General features: G+C 33.9%; 1 protein-coding gene across 5 annotated transcripts in view; it reads left to right on the top strand.

Moving 5' to 3' along the window:
• LOC118744228 (DNA fragmentation factor subunit alpha-like) overlaps positions 1–20,247 on the top strand; it is a 162,913-nt gene extending 142,666 nt beyond the window's left edge. For 4 of the 5 annotated variants that reach the window (XM_036477106.1, XM_036477105.1, XM_036477104.1 and 1 more), the window contains exons 4-5: positions 6,237–6,541; positions 16,426–20,247. In XM_036477106.1, the coding sequence (XP_036332999.1) occupies positions 6,237–6,541; positions 16,426–16,969 (849 nt within the window). In that variant the 3' untranslated portion in view covers positions 16,970–20,247. The remainder of the gene's footprint in view (positions 1–6,236; positions 6,542–16,425) is intronic. The other variant, XM_036477107.1, reaches the window with a different exon arrangement.
• Positions 20,248–23,022: the final 2,775 nt, after the last annotated feature.

The raw sequence follows: 23,022 nt of genomic DNA, 5'->3' as shown, positions 1-23,022 counted from the left end.
TCTCTAATTTTTTTTCTTCCTAAATTTTAAGTTAGACCTCTAGCAATGCATCGGTGAAAACTGCATTCAAATCCATGCATTCGTTTTCGAGTGATGCGCGAACAAACATACAGACAGACAGACAGACAGACAGACAGACAGACAGACAGACAAAAATTCTAAAAATGGTCGATTTGGCTTCTGGTGCTCTAAAAAAGACCCCCCACATTAATTTTTCTTTAATATCTATAATGTACAGACATCGACCTGTTACAATTTTATTATATGTATAGATTCTAATTTTGCACGTTGCATAATTTTAGGCTGTCCTGTTATTAATTTTGTGATTTTTGATGAACGATTTCTAGAATTAATCTGAAGATAAAACGTTGCTTTGCAATTAAATTTTGTTATGCATATAAATTCTGTAATTTTACAAAGTTCTAAAAAAATACGATGCCAGAACAATGAAAGTTCGGGAATCGTAAAGGAATACGGCTGCGACTGCGAATATGAGCAGTGGTTTTAAGAGTAGCCATTAGCAATTAAAAAAGAACGAATGATAATGATTGACATCGACCTCAGCAAATATACTGATCAATAGTGAACCAATAAATGTATCCATTTTTATTATAGCGTCGATAAATATATTATGATACCTATAAATCGATGCAAGTATCCATGAATCGGTAAATACTTATGTCGAGTTTAAATTGAGTTTCGATTGACATTTCGAATATGATAATGATTAATTGATATTAACCCTTGTAGCTTTGATGACGCGTGTCGGTAAAATTTTTAGTAATAATTTGTCTACACTGAGTATAATATTTTAAATAGTAATTGCCGTTTAAAATAGTGAATCGATAAATCGATAAATACATTGACTTCACTTACAGTTTCGATAAATATATACGTATGTATGTGGTTATGTTATCGATAAATCGTCAACAATGTTGTATGTAAATATAAAAAAGTAGTATTACCAAAAATAGAAAAATCGATTATAATATCGCTTAATATAGTGAACGAAAAAATATCGATTTCTATTATATATGTATGTATGTATATCGGTTATGATATCGATAAATCGTTAAAATGTTGTAAATATTAGAAAGTAGTATTACCAAAATCGAAAAAATCGGTTATAATATCGCTTAATATATTTGTAGTTTCGATCAATTTATTCATCAAAGCATTGGTAACTTTGGGTACCAAAATGCTCTGCCATTGCATCAATAAATAAATTTGTACTTATGAATGTCGACAAAAATATCGACAAATAAAAATATATCGATTGCTTTGTCGATAAATGTATCAAAAGATATATGCGTGGCATTAAGTGCTTAAAAACTTGATTTAAATATTTAAAAAGAACCGTAAACACGAGCAATATATGAAACTATTAATCTATCTATCTAAACCGATTAACTATTTATTAGGTAAAAGTAAAATTTTTTTGAAAAGAAATTAGTTTCAATTGGTGCACCGGCGAGTTGTGGATACGGATGTCGGGAAAACATAGATGCATCGAAAATATCGATGTGTGCGAATAGCCGAAGTATCGATGCATCGATGTTTTTTGAAATCTTACATCTCTAGTACACAGAACCGCTTAGAAATGAATTTGACCAAAAAATTTGTTAGAAAATCTCTAGATTGCTATCTGTCTGATTCAAACCGGCTAAGTTTCATAAGTGAAGCAATTTCCTTCAGTAATTTAAATTTGTTAAGGCTTTTTTATTTGCACGCCCACATTTGCTCCATATAAAACGAAATTATATTTTAAGTTATATATGTATATGTGTCGAGAATACATAATATCGAATAAAGTGGACAATTTTTCTAAAAAACCCAGAAAATTAGGAATTTATAATGACTTAAAAATTAAAATTTTTATGATTTCTATGGTTATACGAAAAAGTGTTTGACTTAATTCAATGGCCCGTTAGTTTGCTCAATTATAGGAATTAATTAGGAATTTTGTAAAATTTTGCTAATTTGTAGTGAAATAATAATATGAAAATTCCTACGCAAGTCGATGCATCGATTTATAGCCTTCGGTGTATCGAAAAATATCGATGTACATAAATACGTTTGGATGATTCGAATCAAAGAAATACACTAATGTATTTTTGCCCAGTAGTGGATTTATACAGGTACGCTCTGCCAAATTTTTAACACCAATGTACATTTGAGAGCATACTTAATTTTTTCATTAACAAATTTTTTGCCAAATTTGCACATTTTTGTTTTGATTTTCCTTGGCTCTACGTAAAACTCTTTTGCTAAAAATTAAAAAATTTTTTATCTTCACTTCACATCCTCACGAAATCCACAATAACTTCACTCGCTTGCCACATACTCTCATGCGAAAACAAGGCAAATAAGTAAGTACTTAGTTTGCAACGATTCGCTTGCCGAGTGAAAACTTTTTATAATAAAAAAATTAATAAGCCAGAAAAAAGTGCTCATACTATTTCGCGCCGGAAGTTAGTTATGCGAATTTCGCCAACTTTCGTATAATTGCGAAAAAAGCCACTTTGATGAAAAAAAAATTACAAAGAAAACGGAAGAAATGCGAAGAAACCCAGATAAAACCATTCAAAATACTTTCAGTAATTAAAATTATTTTTTACTTGCAAAAAGTTTTCACGCCTTTTTCGACGTTTTCTTTCTTTCTTCCTTTGGTTCTTGCCCGCAAGGTATGTAGATAAAGCCAGAGCTCGCGTAATTGCTACCCAGTCTCTGAAGTGCGAAAGGGTTAAACAAGAGAAAATACTCTCGCAATTACTTATAATAAAATTCATACACACTCTTTCCTCTACTATTTTATGTACTTGTATGTATGTATGTATGTATGTATATCGATAATACATATAAGGCGGCATGAAGCGTTCGCGCTAGAGTTCAGCTTCTTAAGTGTACTAATTTTCATTGACAATGCCGCTACAGTTTAGCTACACTTGGCCTAGACTGATGTTAAGTATCCTTGCGCTATTCTTTCACATTTTCATCTCTCTTCCGTCTTTGTCTCTTTTATCCTTTTGTTAGAACATCTTCATAGTTAATGCTCGGTTAGTCTTTTAATTCATTTATGTAAATTGTGTTAAGTACAACCAAATCGTCGTGGGTTGCAGGGAGATTTAGCTCACTCCTAAACTAGGCGTGCGTCTAGAAAATTATGAAGATTCAGTATCGCTGACTGGCTTTGTATGAGCTTAATTGGATTCACATGCATGAATACATACGTATGTATGTATGCTAAGATAAACTGTTATTAATGTTGAGAGTTATTGATATTAGAGGATCCTTTTGTTTGACAGCGTTGATAAAAAAAATGTTATTTTAGAGGGAGACTGAGCTTTTTACAGTGCAAAAAAGTGGGTTACTTTGCAAATTTGTGAATGCTTTGTAAAGAGACTACAAAGAAAATGTTGTATCTTACAATTTAATTGAAGGGATTCACAATGCAGCTCGATTTTGCAGCAAGTCATAAAACAAGAACTCAAAAAAGAAGGAGGCAAGTTAATCTTATAAGCAGGGGATGCAATGGTGGTGTTTTGGTATAAAATTTTTTCCTCTGAAGCATTTGTGAAAAGTTAGAGGCAGCCTTATTTAGGTAACGCTCGTGGGTCTCAAAGCGCGGTTTGATAATCCAAAAAACCGATTTCAAACTCGTAGCATCCGTTTACCAATCAAAACATATACATATATATGCATCGAATCAAATTTAATTACATTTACGAGCTTTTGAGTTACATATTTACAAATATAAAAAAAAAAAAATTATTTTTTATCAAAAATGGAAAAATTTTCATTTGATATGCTCTACAAGTAATTTTAGGATGAAAGATTTTCCGCTATAGCAGAACTTCGCAGGAGTTTTTGAAGGCCCTTGATTTCAACGAATCGTACGTCCTCCAGGTTATCGCGGAATTGCCTATCGAGTGTCTACAGTCTTCGCCTGCATAGAGCAGGGCACTGGAACAACAGGTGCAGAGTAGTTTCTTACTCTTCTTCATCTTGACAATTTCTACAGAAGTCATGTAGCCGTACGCCTAGTAGATAGGCATGCGTGCCAATTAGGCAGCGTCCTGTTATAACAGATACTAGCAAACTGATATTCTGCTTATTTAAGCTCAGTAATAGGCCAGTGCTTTTAGCAAAGAGCGCCGGACATAGTTTCCTGTCAGTTCCACAGGTGATTTCCTCATGTCATCTGTCGTCGTTCGGTACTTTAGCAATCTAAAATGGTCCAGCTGTTGAAGGTAGAAGCAATACGGCATAGCAGCATTATTGGCGAGCTATCAGAAATAGGCAAATAATCAGAAAAACCTTGTTATGTTAGATATGACTCAGATAGTTAAACCTGTCTCTACGTAGGTCACAAGCTTAGAGCCAACTTTGGTCAACTTTAAAAAAGGTAAACAATTGTGGTAGGAAAGTAAGCTAAAAAATTTAAAATCTTATACCTTCTACATTAGTGACGATCAGAAAAAGCTTTTACTCTCTATGCTCATATAAAATCTACCAAAGGTGAAAAAAGCTCTTCCTGATATTTTATCAGTTATTTATAGGCTGACACAGAATAAAAGCTCTCTCTGATTGTCACTGATCTAAAGCGCGACTGTAAGCTAATCACGACCAAACCATATCCCACGTGAGACGGTTTTTGCAGATTTTTTTTTTCATAAAGAGCTGGCACTGATTGCCAATAAATATGCAGATTGTGACTTTAAGTTAACCACGACCAAGACAGATATCTCAGGAAAAGCTTTTCGAAGCTTTATATGGATTATCAAGATCAAAACGCCACCCTCGGATAAGCTTTATGAAGGGTACAGAACAAAAGTTTTCACTTATATCGTTGGTGTTGACATTTTTGAGAAGAAAGTTCTGTAATTTTAATAAAATTTAAGAACTGGTAATAATACATATTCTACAGCCAATAAGTATCTGTATCAAAAAATCGTTCGGTGAATAACTTGAAAGCAAAATTGTCTGAATTTAAAAATTCTTAAAATCTTATTCACTAAATAATTGCTACCAAAAGGTTTTGGATTATGTTGAGCAGTCACGACCAAATCATAACTCGCTGTTTGCATAGGAAAATTAGCAAAATACACGCAGAGCGTAAATGCTGGTCGTCGCTTGTGTGGAGTTTCAATGGATGGATTGCCAACGGGCAGCGACCAACTTCGATATTCCAGCTTTGAGTCACTCGTTAAAATCAGTCTCTTCCCTCGTACTTCTCTAAAGTATGAAAAACTGGTCATAGAAAGACATAGGAGTGATGGTAGTGGAAGTCTTCAACATAGTTGCATTGCTAATTTTTATAATTTTTTAGATTTTTTTAACATTGTGGAAGGATTAAAGAAATTTTGAAAATTCAGAGGTGTACCCCAAATTTATAAAAAATATAGAATACTTTAACTGCTTTATAAATCAAAAATTTGTATGAAGATTTCTTAAATTTTTTATTATGAATAAAGTCATACAATTTTTGGTAAAGCAAACTAAAAGTATACATATAGAAACAATCAGATAAAAACTTATCAATTTTTAAGGCGATTGCTTAGAAAAAAGTTCCAAAACTTCAGCTGTGCTCCTTGGAGAGTGTAAGTTTGAAATTTTCTTGCGTTAAGGAAAAGTCTAATAATGTGCGTTGACCTTCTTAAACTTAATACAGTAAAGCCGTAATTCTCCACTCACTTGCATGTCCTTCCTTTCATAGGCCAGCAAAAAGTCATTTCCGCCCCATACGGACCTAAGTGCTGTTGTTCGTTTTGTTGTATTGTATACTTTGTTCAATAATTCAAACTCCAAAGGCTCATAAATATTAATGGCGACAAGCCATGACAAACTGCTGCATTGGCGAAATCAGAAAAACGCCTGACAGGCAGTTGGCATTATTTTACTGAGGCTCGTTGTGTGCATCTAAATAGAATTAAACTTGGATGTAGTTATTGCAAAACAAGTTAAACCTAATGAGAGAAAAAAAAAATTTTTTGAGTGACTGTGTGTTTGTGCGAAATTGCGTGGGACTAGGTGAATATTTTTACAGTAATATGTATGTATGTACATAGTTAGCAAATGAAAATTATAAAAGAAACTTAATTGATGTCAGAAAAATAAATGTTTTTCATACAAACTTAACCTTTAAAAATATAGTGTTTATCTTGCAAATAGTTTTCAATTTATAAAAATTTATTGTAATCAAGTTCAACTTTGCATTTCTTTTCTTCTAATTACAGCCCACCAACTATGTTACCATAACCAGTCATCATCGTGGCAGCAATAGCGGTATTGTTGGTGTTGGTGGTGGCGGTGGTGTTGGCGTTGGCGTCGGCGGCGGTGGCATGGAGCCACCCGGTGATACCACCGATGCCGCAGCTGAGACCGCTCGTATAAAACAGCTAGTGGGACAACTGCAAAATAACCTGTGTAATGTATCGGTGTTGAGTGATCCGGATTTGGATTCTTTATCGAATATGGATCCCAATTCATTGGTGGATATAACGGGCAAGGACTTCATGGAGCAATTGAAGGATTCAGGCAGGTTAGGGGGAGAGGCCCAGATGTGGTGGTTATCCCCCGCAACATCTTTGTCTCGATGTGCTTTACTTTCTTTCTAACTTACTATCTAACTATATATATTAAGATGTGTTTTAAGACTAGATTTACTGTTATTTATTTATTTGTTTAGTTTCATAGATAACCCATTCTTATTAACTATATTGGTTTATTTATTTTAACATTATCAAAATTTTTCGCAAAATTTTCCTATATTTTTGATCGAAATGGTCGATTTTTTTAATTTAAGGCCTTGAGTGCCTAAAAATATGCAATGAAAAACTCCCCATTAGCTGTTATCAAACAGAGCTGCATTCCAACAACATCCAAATCATGCTTAACGGTTCAAACTCCCACCTTCAAGTTTTTTCAAAAGCCAGAAGTGTTTTAAAGCTTATACAAGATTACCCAAAAGCTATAAAACGCTTATCTGCAAAATCTATCTTCGCTATTTTAAAAACAGGCGCTAGATGGGTAGGGGTGTGTCGCCTTAAGCAAATAATTTTTCTTTTCCGAATAAACTTTTTTACTGGATAGGTCTTTTACTGGAATCCTCAACAAAATTAAAATTTTTGCAAAATACGTTTTTTGGCACCTTGCTAAATAAAGGAGGTTGGAAAATAGAAATGTACAATCCTACTTCAAATCTCTTTACTGCTTTCTCATTTCCCGAAATACCACTGTGTTGCTGTTGAAACGATTCTAGAGATCTTCAGCATTCTCGAACGACCGTAAGAACTATCGTAGGTGAGAAGCCCCACGATACACCGATCGATTTTTGAAGTGAAACTTCTTTAGCGGCGGTTGGCTGGTTGGGAGTAAATTGGCAAATTCAACGGAAATTGCACAAGGAAATGATGCAATGGAAATGGTTGGGGCTGAAACAAGTGCTTCTTGTGTGTATGCATATGGTATTAATTAAAAAAAAATTTGCTAATAAAAGGTTAAAGAATAACACTTAGAAAAAGACCAATACAAGAATGAAAGTAAAGGTCAGTACGTACATAGATAAAGAAAAGGATAAAGGCAAAGGTTAAAATAAAAACAAAAACAAAGATGCGTAAAGATAAAGGCAAAAATGAAGACCAAGGTAAATTTAAACACTTTAATTAAATATATAAGGCAAAGGATATTCCCCTTCTCTCCCATAATGAAGAAAATGATGAACATAAAAGTAAAAACAAAGATGAGGATGAGGATACCGATAAAAGTAAAGATGAAGATAGGGGAAGAAATATTAAAATAAAGGTAATTAAAGAGAAAGGAAATAGAGAGAGACACAGAGACTCAATCTGGGAGCTATTTTGTGATTTTAGAGATTTTCGGGATCTCGGGACTTATCGATAAAGTAATCGATATTTTTATCGGTTTTGTTATCGATATTTTTACCGATTTTGTTATCAACATTTTTATCGATACTGTTATCAATTTTGCTACCGATACGTTCGGAACTTATCGATATAATAATCGATATTTTTATCGATTTCGTAATCGATATTTTAAACTATTTTGCTAGCGATATTTTTTATCGATTTTGTTATCGATATTTTTATCGATTTTGTTGTCGATATATTTATCGATTTTCTAATCGATTTTTGTTATCGATTTTGCTATCGATATTTTTATCGATTTTGTTATTGACTTTGTATAGAGATAAAAATGAACATATAGGAAAACAGAATAACATAAATTTAGTTAGAACGAACAGGGCGGAGGTAGGGATCTAGATAGAAATAAAATAATGTAAGAAAAATATTTTTTAAAAACAAGCTTTTATTTAACTTGTACAATCAAAGGAATAAAATGAAGTAGTGTAACAAAAGATTTTTTAGCAAGAAAATTTTGTCAAAACTGCACTAAAATCAATAAAATAAAATAAGTTAGGGTCTCGTTAAAGTTACTAAAAGCCATTTAGTGAAAGGAGTTATTCAAACTCTTATGAAAATTACTAACAATTTGTACTAATTTACTTCGTTGTCGCGCGAATAGCAAACCGGCATTTAAATATCTGCATACATACATATACATACATACCTAACCAATTATGCATGTACGCTGAATTCGCCTTCAAGCTTTTTTAAAAACGAAGTAAATTAGTACAAATTGTTAGTAATTTTCATTAGAGTTTGAATAACTCCTTTCACTAAATGGCTTTTAGTAACTTTAACGAGACCTTAACTTATTTTATTTTATTCATTTTAGTGCAGTTTTGACAAAATTTTCTTGCTAAAAAATCTTTTGTTACACTACTTCATTTTATTCCTTTGATTGTACAAGTTAAATAAAAGCTTGTTTTTAAAAAATATTTTTTTTACATTATTTTATTTTATAATTTTTAGTCTATTTATAAAAGCGTTGTATATTAAAAAGTGTTATTTTATTTTATGTACAAAATTTTGCAATAGATATTAAAATAATTCAACTTGCAGTCAAAGAGAACAGAAGACTTGGCAAGCAAAATGTTGTTTGCTTACATTTTGTATAAACATACATATGTACATACAGCAGCAGTTAATTTTATTTAAAGAAATGGCGTGTCGTCCATTTCCGCTGTAGCATGGCATATATTTAGGCGCAATATTTAACTTCTTCTGGCAGGGCGACATCTGGAGTCTTTTAATTGTATCTCCTTGATATGATGCCTACAACGAGGTTCATATCTAGACTAGGAATAGCTTTGCTATAGTACCGCCGCGGCGCGCCGGCAGCTTTAACAATTTTATAGTGGTTTTTCGTTCTTTGGCAAATTACGCTCTGTTAGCCATAAATCTTACTATTTTTTTACCGCCTTTCTATCAAGACCCCTGGACCATATGGAGAGTTCATTTACATTTTAAATTACATTGTCATCGTGATTGGAACTATGCTGAAAATTTCAAGTCTCTAACTTGTCGGGAAGTCAGTTTAAAATCGATTGGAAATTTCCGCGATTTGCGCGGGATAACCAAGTTAAATAAAAGCTTATAAAAACACAAAAAATATATCCCTAAGCAAAAGCAGATGTACATATCTATGTATATACATATGTATGTACATATGCACCTATATTGGTTATGAGACAAAATAGATTTGTATGTAAAGTAAATTTCACTTCTCCAGTGTGGCCCAGGCGCACTTACTTTTTTTGTACCGTATTTCAGTTGTAATTTATTTAGTTCTTCAATGCATTTTTGTTGAATTTTAACTTGATTATGGCCGGCTTTAGTTCTTCTTTAGTCTTGTTCTCGGTCTTTTCCGAGACTCACGGTATAAATAGTAGTAGTATAGTGACTACCTCTTGCTCTTGACCGGAATTTAATTAGAGCTGCGCGTTTTCTACTTTTTCTCACTTTAACTAAATCTTGTCGTTTTCATGTAGCCATCTGAGCTTAAGCATTTAGTCGCCAATGATAAGCTCGTCGTCGCTGTCGATATCATCTCCTAGTCTATTCTTTATATTTGTGTAAATTTCGTGGAGCTAAGCATGTCCTTTTACGTGCGCCAAATTTGGTTGGCCAATATACAATATGTCCAAGATACTTACGGCTCCCTTAGTGAATACTAGAATGGCCTTGGCGACCAAAATCCTTCTTACAAAGGGTTCGATGTAGTCAAGACCGCACAGCTACAAAGAATGTGTTTAGAAGTTTCCTCGTTTCCTCAGGGCAGAGGCGGCATTCTAACTCTTCGACAACATATATTCCATGCATATAAAATAGTAGTATTTCGTTGATTGTGACCATTTAAGTACCTCAAGAGTCTATTAAAAGAAAAGGATAGACGAAGGGCCTGTCCTCACTATGGTCAGGTAAGGTATGAAGGCAGCCTCCGTAGGTAAACGCACTCTTAGATACGAATAAAGCTTTCCATTGTGGTTCTTTTAAGAGAGGAGGGAGAAACACATAGGAAGGTCGGAAGGATGGGTGGAGGGTAGAAACCGGGATGGAGGAACAAAGCGATGACACCTAAGCTTAATGAAAAAAACCCTCCGTGTTCACAACGAAGTTTCTAAAGCGACGGATACACATTCCCGAAAGCGCCTGAACCTTTGCCTCACAAATGTGAGGCACCAGAGCAGCAGGTATTGAGATGATGTCCTCTTCCTACAAGCATCTGGTGCGGTAAAGGTAGTCCGTAATATTCAGCCTTATGGCATGCTTAACTATCACACAATGATCAGCTAAAACTCCCTAGACTGATTTCGGTCTACATGACGCCAAACTACTTAAGCTACCTTGCATTCCAAGTTCTTTTCCCATCGCCCGCTGAGCTGACTAAATGCTCATCTGACCAGAAGTAGGTCACACGAGGTTAAGGTAGCACCCAGACTTCCTGCACCCGGGAGTACTTTCTCAAGCATTTCCTGTCTTGCCAGTTCATCTGCCATGCAGTTTCAAGCGGTTCCGCTGTGACCCGGAACCCAAAGAGTTTAATCAGTCAGACAAGCTTTTATTCTTTTCGAACCAACCATCAAAGAGCTAAGATCTCTGGTGACCGCGTGACTGTCGGATTAGAGGTTCACGCTGGAGAGCAACCAATCCGAAGCCTGCTTCTTTGACTAGGACAATCATCTAATAACATCCAATCTGACCAAAGAAATATATTGTTTCCCAGAGGAACTTCTAATTTGAAAATAATTTTTCTAGACCTCTAACTAGGAAATGATTTTTCTAAAGTCCCGACAGACTGGAAAGTCTACATCATGCTGAGCTAGCAATTCCTGGCCGACTGCTATTGACGTGAGGCCCGAAAATATACTTTATAGAAAAGGAACTCATCCTAGGAACCTTAACGTACAACAATCACTTAACTCGACGTACCCCAGGCAGGTAATCAACGATATTACCGATGGACGAACATTACCACCTTCATCAACTTTCGTCCTGAGAGGCTGCCTCAGGAGACGCGTGTTACTCTCCGATTTAACTTCTATTATCCCAGACTCGAACTCGGCGAACCCAATGTAGGTCTTACATGTGAAAAAGCAACGGACAGTGTGTGATCTCGTATCTTGTGAGGGCAACAAACCCTACAGCAGTTTTACCATTTATTTGCTGTAGTAAATCTGAAATCAATACAAAAGCTTTAAGCGTTCATATGGCATGCAAAAAGCAAGTATGCAGTTCTCTTAATTCGATTTAGTCAATAGTGTATGGTAATATTTTATAAGCACCGGGGCACAGTGAAAGCAAGGCATTACGGAATTTCCATTAGCGTTTTATGTCATGAAGGTTTCCTTTTTTTCCTCATCGTACTGAAAAGCGCGATAATTTATCAAATTTTTGACAAACGAGCCGACCGGACATAGCCAGCCATTTTAAATTTCCTTTGCCGTGTCATGCCATAGCGGCTATATGGTTTATTCATACCGCAAAATGGATTGTGATTTTATGAAAAACTGGTTGTGAGCAAATGGTTGAAAGCAAAATAAGCGAGGGAAACTACATTGTAGACCAAAGAAAAAAAAAAAAAGAGTTAAGGAGAATTCAAAAAGCCAATCGCATGGTGGCAGGAAAGGTAGTTGTTGGAGGTCGGATAAATTTGGGCTAGTTGGCCGGGAGCTGTTTTAAAATTGGCAGCATGCATGTGTGCGAGGTTCACACTTAGTAAGCAAGCGATTGAAATGCAAGAGATGTGGTAATGAAAAAATATGACATGAAACTGGGAAATGAATTATGTAGCATGTAGCCGTGATAGCTGGCGCACTAAAGCTGAAAGCGAAGAAAAACTAGGCATCCAGAAAGTACAAACATATGTTGCATGCAGCAGAAGACAGCATAGCTACAAATGATTTAATAAAGTGTGATAAATGGAAATGTTTTCGTTATGCAGGGATGTATGTATGTATGTACATATGTACATATGTATGTAAGGCACAAAGTGTGCTTGGTTTAGTGTAGTCTGCGTTTGTGTGCGCTTATGCAATTAAATGCATTTCAACGCCAAACTAAGGTTGCCACATCCTCGGGCACTACCGGCATTTATTTAGGCAAAAAGCTTTCTATTGTTCACACACACATATCCATACATACATATGTATGTTCTAACTGACCAACAGCCATCATTATACATTTTGAGTGCACACTTACAAACATTTGCCCATTCAGTACACGCGCAGTCCATTATTTGTGGTGACGGTAGCACCTGAAAGCTGATGGTCAGCTGTCGCTTTCAAGGTAGTTTCAATGCCTCAAGCTGCTATCCTACGGGCTTAAGCGCTGCGCATACAAATATATATTTACAGTTTACATGTGTTTGTTTGCAGAAACACTATTGTATGCATGAGAATTGTGAATTTATGTACATATATGTATGTTCATTAGACCGGGTCGCGAAAAAAGTTTGCTATTACCCCAAAGTTTGAAAGCTTGCTTTGAGAGAACAAAAATGTTCATCTTTGGCGAGTTCTAAAAACAGCCAAAGTTTCCTTCGGTTTAAAGACAAATTTAAGATCACTCTACTTTTCTGTTTATTTACTTATACTTCCGGCTCCAAAGAAAAAAATGCATCGCTTACAAAAACGTATTTATTTATGAAGAGTAAAACTGTATTGAATGAGGTACAAGTTGAGTTAACCCCATCAGGACCATAAGCCGATAATTATAAAAAATACGGTGACGCATCGAAAGCTTAATTATCAAATTCAGGTATCAAACAAAAAAATTTTATTTAAAAAATAATTTTATTTTTAAAATTCTCATAAATTTTAGCTAAAAGAAATTTTCTTCCAGGTATTTGTTATAAAAAATGTAATTATCCAATTTAATATAATTTATTTTTTTCTAAATTTAGTAAATTTTTCATCATTTTTAATCAGAATTTTTTTGATAGATATTATTTTTCGAGATTCATTTTCCATGATGACTTTTTTATGTAAATATCTTCAAAATTAATTTTTTCGCTGAACTGATTATTTTCCTGTGTTTTTTTAGTTTTCATTCCCATGAATATTTTTTTACAAAGAAAACTATTACCTTACTACTGCTAGTAGTTACTATTTACCACAAAAATAGATTTCCCCCAAAAAATCCTTGTTTCTGCTGTTTGAAAATTTAAAAAAATTGTTTTTCTTTAAACATAATTTTAGTTCTAACTATGTTTTCTTCCGAAAAAATTGTTTTTGAAGGAAAATTTCTTAAAAACAAATATTTCTAAAAAGTTCCAACTTTCAAATAAAAAATATTTTTTCTCCTAAAATAATTGTTTCCATTATGTGAGCTTTTCGAAAAGCAAACTAGTTTTTCCTTTAAAATTTGTGTTAATTTTTTTTATTCCAATAAATAATTTTTCCCGAAGAATCAATTTTTACCGCAAAAATAGTTTTGTTTAAAAAAAATCTTTGTTTCTACTCTGTTTTCCTACAGAGTTTTCCTTAATTATGTCTTTTCCGTAAAAGTTATTTTTTCCTAAAAAAATTTCTTCAAATCCATTTCCTCGAAAAAAATTCCAATTATCCAACAAATCCTCTTTTGATAAATTTTTCTATTACGTCGAACATTATGAATCCAAAAATTATAACAGTACTAAAGTACGAAAAGTTATCTTTTCAACCATGTGGAATCGAGTAACAAATAAAAGAGTTACGAAGAAAACTCGATTTTGGCTCTTCTTAGTACTCGCCAGTATGACCCTGAAATCCTCTCAAAGTAAGCTATCAAAGTTTTTTTCTATCGCATGAGGACAGATCCGGTCTAGTGTACACGTGTATGTACACAAGTACAATTACATGCATTCAAATATTCACACTTGTATGCTGTCTGAATAATGAAAACGTCATCCGCATACAAACCTGGCATATCACAACAGCTCATAAAGCGTAACGCAGCAGGAGTGCGTCTGGCTGGTTGCCGACAAATGGCTGTGTATAAATAAATAAATAAATAAATATGTTTGTGTATTTGTACATAAACATACTTACATATGTATATCAGCCATGGCCATGTACGCATTTTTTCTGTGCCGTTAAATGCAAAATCACCGTTGATTTATTGGCTTTACTTGGCGGTGGCTTTACAAGCGCCTTCAAATTTATACATATACTTGCACATAAGTTCAAATGCATACGTACATATGTATGTATGAAGATATGTGCGTGTAAGCATTTATGTGGTGATATGCGTATGGAAATCATAGCTCCTTTTTTACCTATTTGGCTGATTTTTGATTGAAACGTGCGGTTTTTGCCCTTTTTGCGAGTGAAAGCTCTTTTAGTGGTGACGCATTGTACACTACTTTTTGTGTTGGAAGCTTCAAATTTGATTAAGCTGTTGAATTTGGACTGACGCTAATGAGATTTTGTGCTTTGAAAAGTTAGCTTTGTTCTTTGATAAGAATGTCTGCTACTTAATACAAGGCACCCACAGAGCAGCCGCCAACATTTCCACACCCCAGAAAGTTTACGTGGAAGACAAAAAACATAATTTAACCAAAATGAAAATTAAAACGCTTGTATTAGAAAGGCAGCGCCTAAGGTGGATATGGCAGACTCATAGATTACCGGACTCAAAGATAAAGCGGAATCCCAAGACAAATTTTTAACGCAATAATAATAATAAGAATTATTTCACCTGGATGGATGAAATTAGTTAACCGATCAGCAATATGATCACAAATCCTTATTAGTTAGTTATTTGATCGAAACGGTTATCTTTAGACTTTTTCATGTTGAGTGACATAGAATTTACTTCACACTTATAACTCCTCCATTTATGCGCAAGGAATATGATATTTCGCACTATTTTCACTCATTATCAACAGAAAGCTTGACACGAAAACTACAAAAATCGGGTTACTATAACCTATAGCCTCGACACAACTGATCGCCCAGATATGGGGTTATACTTTAAAAGCCTTTCATTTAGACGGCTAAAATCGAGATATTTTCTAAATAATCATACAAAGTCTACTGAGAGTATAAGCTATATCTCCTATACCATTGATTGTTCAGATACGAGTTTTGCTATATAACTCCGTTATGTAGGCAGCTAAAAATATCAAATTATTTGTCCTGGTTTACATATCGATCATACACAGTAGTAAAAATCATTTTTATCGCTGCATTATGCGGCATATCTTGCACACCACACATTGTTCAGATTTGAGTTTTTTAAATAAATTTTAGTTTTTTACATTGAATATATGTAAATAAATAAACATTTTGTTTAGATTACAATAAACTAATGTAAAATGCAGTAATAGGTTGAAGCAAAATTTGCTGATGTTCATAAAAGGTACGGAGCCTTGTTTTTTTATTCATTCATTTCCTTAAAAGTTACCAATGTTTTAATTTTTATAAAAAAAAAACACCATAGGGACACTCTAGTTCTCTACTATGTGCTCTTATTAAATTTCTTAATATAAAATTTGTTAAATTAGTGGTTTCCTGGCGGCATATAATTTATCTTATGGGAGATTTCCGGCTAAATTCTTTCTGCTTTGTTTATTTTTTAGTTTCCACATATATTTTTTTTGTTTCGAAAATGACGAAGTCCCTTTCTGAATTTTACAGGATCATTTTATTTCGATGTTCAAAAATATTTAATTTGTTGTTGTATTTCAGCACGTATACTAACTCACTCATATTTATCTCAATAGCTCATCTCAAAGTAAGAATTAACTCATTTCGCAGCCATAAGAAGTACGAAGGAAAATTTTTTATTTTCTATGAGCAAAATTCTAGATCGAAAGTTCTCTTATAAGATCTCTTTAGAGACATTTGCCGTATTGCCTTTTTATGCTCGCGGACTCATAAAAAATAACTCACTCGCACTTCTGTTGGATAACACATAAAGTTACTTTTTAATCTTCGGGTTTTACTAATCTTTTGTTTTTAATTTTTTCATTCCTTTCCACCCCTTTCTCTCTTTCTCTTTGTCTTTCTCTCACCTACAGACCATTGTGTGCAAAGCGAAACGCTGAGGACCGAATTAACTTGTTAAAGCTGTTGCGCGAGGGTGCCATCTTTTGTTCGGAACGTTATCCGGAGGATGCTGAAGCTATCGATATGGAGATCAGTCGGCAATTGAATATGGATGTAGCGCAAACAACAACAACAGTAACAACAAACACGAACACAACAACAACTATAACAGCGAACACAACCACGGTAAATATCGGTGGACTAATGGCCCATCAACAGCAGCAGCAACAACAGCAGCAACAACAACAACAGCAACAACAACAACAACAGACTAATACAATAAACAAGACAATCGAACAAGTGCAAAATGTAGCAGCAGTGGCAGTAGCAGCAGCTAAACGCAGAGCAACAATGGAGGCACAAATGACCTCAGTCGATGTGGTGACCATTGTGGAGACGCATGTAGCGGCGACGGCGGCGGCGGCGGCAGTGGCAACAACAAATACAAAAAACAATAATCAGCAAAAGACGACGACAGCTGGCGGTAACAACAATAATAAAACAAACGATATATGACTACCGATTTTTAGTAGTATAACTTGAAATTTAGAGAGCGCATGCAAGGAGAAAGGTTAAGCGACGCGTGAAAGGCGAATTGTATGTACCTAAATGGCGCGGCAGCAGCGAATGCTGGGGGCCTGACAAATTATATTGTAATCAAGCGGCAAATCAATGAACTATAATGTATGCAATTGAAATTTAACTTATGGTTTGTGTGTATACTTATGTTGATAAAAAAAAAAAAAAACAATAAAAAAAGGAAATAATGAATTTTTGGGCAATAGCATGCTCACCGGGCTTTAGCGAGAAGTGTGGGCAGATAGGCGACCGAAAAGGCAGAAATAAAAAATGCTGAATAGCATTAAAATTTTTCAAATAAGTAACTAGAGAAGACTACGAAAAAAAAACAGTAGCACAGCACTCATAGCGCCAGTCGAGTTATTGTTTTAATGAATAAAAAATAAATAAATAAGAATCGATAACTCCGTAAAATTTAAGAAAACTGTGGTAGCAGCTTATTTAAATGAAAAATATTTCGCACTTGTATTTTTAGCTTTTTTCACAATATAACTCGAAATTTCACTCAAAAATAAACAAATATTAATACGTGTACAAACAAACACCACTCACTACTCAATATAAACTTCACGCGTGCATTTTAACTTTTTCAGCACTAACATACTCATTAAGAAGCACTCGAATAATATATATATCACTCACTTTTATACTGAAGTAATACCAACTGGCTCAAGTTGTTATATTCATATTTTGATTTTATTTATATTTTACTTGAAAATGTGAAGTTCTTTTTAATTTTCGCAATTACGAGTCACTCAATATAAACCCTGAACGCGAGATTTAATTTTATTTGGCGCCACTCGAACACAATATCACTCACTTTTGTACACAAAATCACTGAAGTCATTATCTTAATTTTTGCATTTCGTTTAGTTGTAACTCAAAAATTAATAGTTAATTTAATTTTCGCAATTCACTCAACATTATTCGCTCAAAGTTATTCACTCAACAAAGACTTCTTTCGTGCATTTAAATTTTGGCCATACCATTATCATTAAGATGCACTCGAACATAATACTACTCAATTTTATACTCACAAAAGACAAAAACTCACTCAAGTTATTATGTCCATTTGAAGTTAAGGACATACCATTTAAATTATTTTACCAATATGTATAATTAAAGTAGTAAGCATTCATTAAATGTTCAGAAATTTATAGTTTCATTCAATTTTGGCAAAACACTCAATCAAAATGCACTCAATTATATCCACTCAATGTAAATTTCACTCGGACATTTACTATTAATATGCACTTGAACATAATATTACTCAGTTTTTCATACTCAGTAGACACAAACTCACTCAAGTCACTATCTACACTTTTGCATTTTAATGTTAAGAAATTCCATCTAAATTGTATTTTTAATTTTTGCAGGAATTCATTTATTATTAAAAAATGTAAACATATTTGCCTTTTATTTTCGCAATTAGCTCAATAAAAAAGATCACTCATTGATATTGGAAACAAAAGCTGTTTGAATTGTGCATTAAATTTTGACCGGAATTATAAATTTTTATGCTCGAAATAAACTCAGATTATTATTTACTCACAATATTGCAAAAATTTCATTAAAAAATGTTCCCGATTTTTTTTTTTTAAATTTGTAAAGGATTAAAAAAGAAATGTGCACCTCTATTGTTATTAATTTTCATAATTGTTTTTCGCCATATGGATTTTATTCAGTTTCCGCTCAGTTTGTAGAAACATTGTTGGCATGTTATTAAATGCAGTCTCCAATCTAAGCGTTAAAAAATTTAATTTACGAAAAATACTCAATCGAAGTTCACTCAATAATATTAAAAAAACACTACTCTATTTGTGCATATGGACTATTTGTTATGATTAAAATATTCTCTAGTATATTAGTTAAAATAAACTAAAAATTCAACTCAAAAATTCAGTTCAAAAATTTAACTTAAAAATTTAACTCAAAAATTCACTCAACGCTTTTTTCGGAACTTGAGTAATTTTTGAGGGCATATAAACTAAATACCTTCCCTATCTATCATTTTTTGTCTTTTACACATTTCCCACTTTTTTGTAGACACTTTATTGTTGGTAAGTTATAATAGCACTATTTTGAGTCAAGAGGCATGACATTTTTACTGGCGCTAAAATTTACTAATTCAGCCACACAAAATATCAGTCAAAGCACATGAGTATTTCAACGCACATTTTCACTCAAAGCACATGTGTATATCTCATACTTAATTAAGTGTCAAACTCACTCATTCGTGTCTAATATCACTCAAAATATTACGATACGAGTGACAAGTGTTTTAATGTTAAATGTTTAAAAAGTAAACGAAATCGTGGCGGGCAAAAAAATGAAGCGAAAAGAGACAAAATAAAAAAAAGTCAGCGAGAGAAGTGGTAACAAAAAAAAACGTAAAGAAATGATATAAACGCTACGTAAAGTAATGACTACGTAACTTCATGCAGTAAAGATTTTGCAATTTTACAATCACGCTCATGCTTATACATAACTATATATATACAAACTTACATATATTCATTGCAACCCTGAAACGACCAAAATTTGAAACGAAAAAAAAACAAAAAAAAAACTTAACGAATGAAAGAGAAAAAATTGTCTAAAAAATCAGCAGCGACAAGTACGTAATAAACTTATGTTAACTGAACTTAAATACATATACAAAATATCTAAAATAAAAAAAGGAAAATTCAATTTTATTCTATGCATACATACATATGTATACTTATGTGCGTATGCGTTACTTAAAGAACTTCCAAAAACTTAACAAAAAATTTAAAACAGTCAAGAAACTTTAATGTAACAGCCGCCAGTCGTAAAGTCAGGCTTGTGCTCTAAGCTTAAATTAAGGAGAAAGGATCGAAACAAATTAACGACTTTTGAAAAAAAAGCAGCTAAATAAAGTAATTGTAAGCGTACTCGTATGAGTTAAGTTAGATGTCTGTAAACGAAAGTTAACGTAACGTAAATGTTAAAGGAAAACGTAAGGCAGGTATAAAAAACAAAAACAGAAACAAAAGTGAAACACAGAAGAAACCTACATAGATGAAAAGGAACAGCGAGGCGCTGAAATTGAAGAAGATCTATGATCAACATAAGTAAATTAAAAATTTAGTATAGAAATCGGCAGTCAATAAAATAAACGCAAGTAGAGAGCATGCGCTTGTAGTTGAAAATTCAAGATTAAATAAAACGGCAAATAAATGCATAGAAATTGATATCAATTAATATTTACTGTATGTACATAGGTGTGTTTCTGCGAAAAATATATCAGTTAAAAGAGAGTAAGAGACGAGAGCAAGGTGTATCAGTCAAGTTAAGTTAAATTAAATATATCGTGCCCTAACTGCAAAATTGATGTAAGGGAATTTCTTTTCTTCAAATTTTATTTTTGACTCAAAAATGCAAATAGATGCCGAAGGTGCATTTCGGCATCAAAAAGAAAATTTTGAAAAATAATGTCGCTCACATCCTTTTGGCGGTTAGGGCTCGATATATAGTTAGATACTTATCCGCTAAAGGACGTAGAACTCATGCAAAAATTTATTTTTAAATTTTAGTCATTTAAATCTGCGCAAAATTGTAGAGGCTTTGCGCGAACAAAGAATATGAGTTTCGAATTTTTCAGATAGAAATAGCCTGCAAAAACATGAGAAGAAATGGGAGAGCAGTTTCTTTCTAATATTCCTACGGGGCGAGGGTGTGAAAAAATCCTCTGTGAAACTAGCAGAGGTTATTGGCAGTGACGGTTTGCCAATAAAAATTGTAAAAATGGAATTTAGTTTCTCAAATCATAGTCATCTTTTGCTCAGAGTATTTTTTTTTTTAATTTCGTGGCACACTAGTTTTATTGCACTAGATTCGTTCGTTTTGACAAGAAAAACATTTTCACTGTTTAATTTTAACATTTTGAAGTATCTTAAGTTATTAATTAAATAGCTGCGACAGGTATACTGCATGCTGCCATTTTTTTTCCAATTTGGTAGCACAATCTTGAAACTTCACAGATATGCTGTATTTGTTGTCAAAGTCCATTGCTTCTTATATGAATATTCTATTTGAAAACTTCACAAAGTTATAAAAAAAAAAAAAGTTATGATTTTTTCGAGTGACAAGGGAAAAATTAGCAATTTCGGTACTTTTTCGCCTAAACAAACGTTTTAAGGCAAAAATTTTTCAAAATACTTGATTTATATTTTATTGTAGGTACTTGTTTCAGGAAATCCATTGGTTGAAATAAATGCAAGAAGAGTGCTTTAGCGTTTTTTTTCTGCCAGAGAAGGGAGTGACTCTAAAAAAAAGGTGAGATGTGCTCTTATTGGATTAATGGCGGAGTTGATCTAGTCAAGGAGCCACGTGGTCATAGGTTCGAGTCCAACGGCCAGAAGAACTTTCATTGCACTTTTTTAAATTCATTTACTTTTTTTTAATAAAACCTAATACAAAAACTTAGTTCTCTAATAATAAAATAAGTAATGTGAAATAAAATTAAACAAAAGAAAAAAGTAAAATAAAAAAATTCTTCCCCTTGGCTACCGGAAACCCCAAACTCACTTTGGTTGTTTACTTACTTGTACAATAGACAAAAGCTGGCCGTTTTAGCTAGTTTGTTGCCATCACAAATTCCTCTGATCCGCATTAATTTTTAGGGTAAGCTGCAGGACTTATTTCAGTTTAACTGCAGTTAATTCTGTATTAACAAGTTGGATTAACACGGCCGCCTGACTATGCTTTAAATATATGGGGCAGCGATGATAATGGTAATGAAAAAATTGTTGAAAATGTTTTGACGTATTTATGTGGAAGAGTAGTTAAAAGCAATCCTATCTTCTGTTGTTCAAAGGTAAGGTATAAAACTGCCATGCCCAACGGTGGCAGAACTCCAGGCCCAGATGATACATGAGTTGGACTAACTATTTTTTGGAGCAACCGCCAAATTATGAGGTAGTAAATTGTAACGAATCTCACTGATGGCCTCTATTACCCGGCGTGCCATATACTGATCTGCTTCCAACGATGAATACACTTCGTCGAGGTTTTCCTTCATAAAAACCATTTTCGGAATCCTCTCATAAAGTTCATGTTCCAGAGAGCGATGACCACGCTCGAACTTATTGAACTTTTTGGTTGGTTGCAGTTCTTTCTAGTCGCTGCCAAGGATTCAATTAGCGCATTTTTGCGCCATTTGTGCATGGTGCTTGGTCGAACCATTTTGATTCTCTAATGATTCTATCGATCCCCCTTATGGTATAGAAAGGCCTTGGCATTCACAAAGGAAATGCAGGACACTTTATTCGCTATTTTCTAGGTGACAGTTGCAACAAATTGTGTTAGTTATGGGGCTGTGCTCCGCGATGATTGCTACAATTCTGAGTACCTATGGTCTTGATGTGCTAAGCAGGTCTAAGGTCTTCGTCCTGTTATAGTCAGTCGACCACCTGTGTCTAGCCAGTTCAAGGAAATGCAAATTAGTATCTCCTTGGACTATCCCGAGAGGGCAACCCAGTGCCATTACATCAGATTCGTCCAAACTAGCTCATCGGCCTTGCCATTGCCTTCTATGTTCCTATGTCCGGCAACCCAGGCTAGAAAGACGGTGGTTGAATGAGACACTGAGCCTAACCAGCTTAGATTTGGTAACCGGAGATGTTATTGCAAATAACGCCGCCGGGCTGTCAGAATATATTGCTGCTTTACTCTAGTGGCAGACTTTAATGCGTACGATTTTAGAGGTTTTGAAGATACCTAGATATTTTGCTTAGAATATGCCCATATATCTTCCCAAACGTAGAGTCAGAGAAAAACTGAGTTTCTCTGAGTAGACTCCCGCTCCCACATCGCAATTTAGCTTGGATCAGTAGTTGTATAGAGCGGTAGCCTCACTATCTGCCAATTGGTCTCATCTCCAGTCTCTTCTGCATGGGAATAACACTTGAATATTACAGCTGTAGTCGAGAATGGCTACCATGTAGTCTGTCGTCCTGCTTATTAGT

Source organism: Rhagoletis pomonella, unplaced genomic scaffold, assembly GCF_013731165.1.
Source record: "Rhagoletis pomonella isolate Grant_MI unplaced genomic scaffold, Rhpom_1.0 Rhpom_scaffold_00008, whole genome shotgun sequence".
Classification (NCBI taxonomy): domain Eukaryota; kingdom Metazoa; phylum Arthropoda; class Insecta; order Diptera; family Tephritidae; genus Rhagoletis; species Rhagoletis pomonella.
The sequence above is the reverse complement of the archived record's forward strand: the minus strand, read 5'-3'. Positions and strand labels throughout refer to the sequence as shown.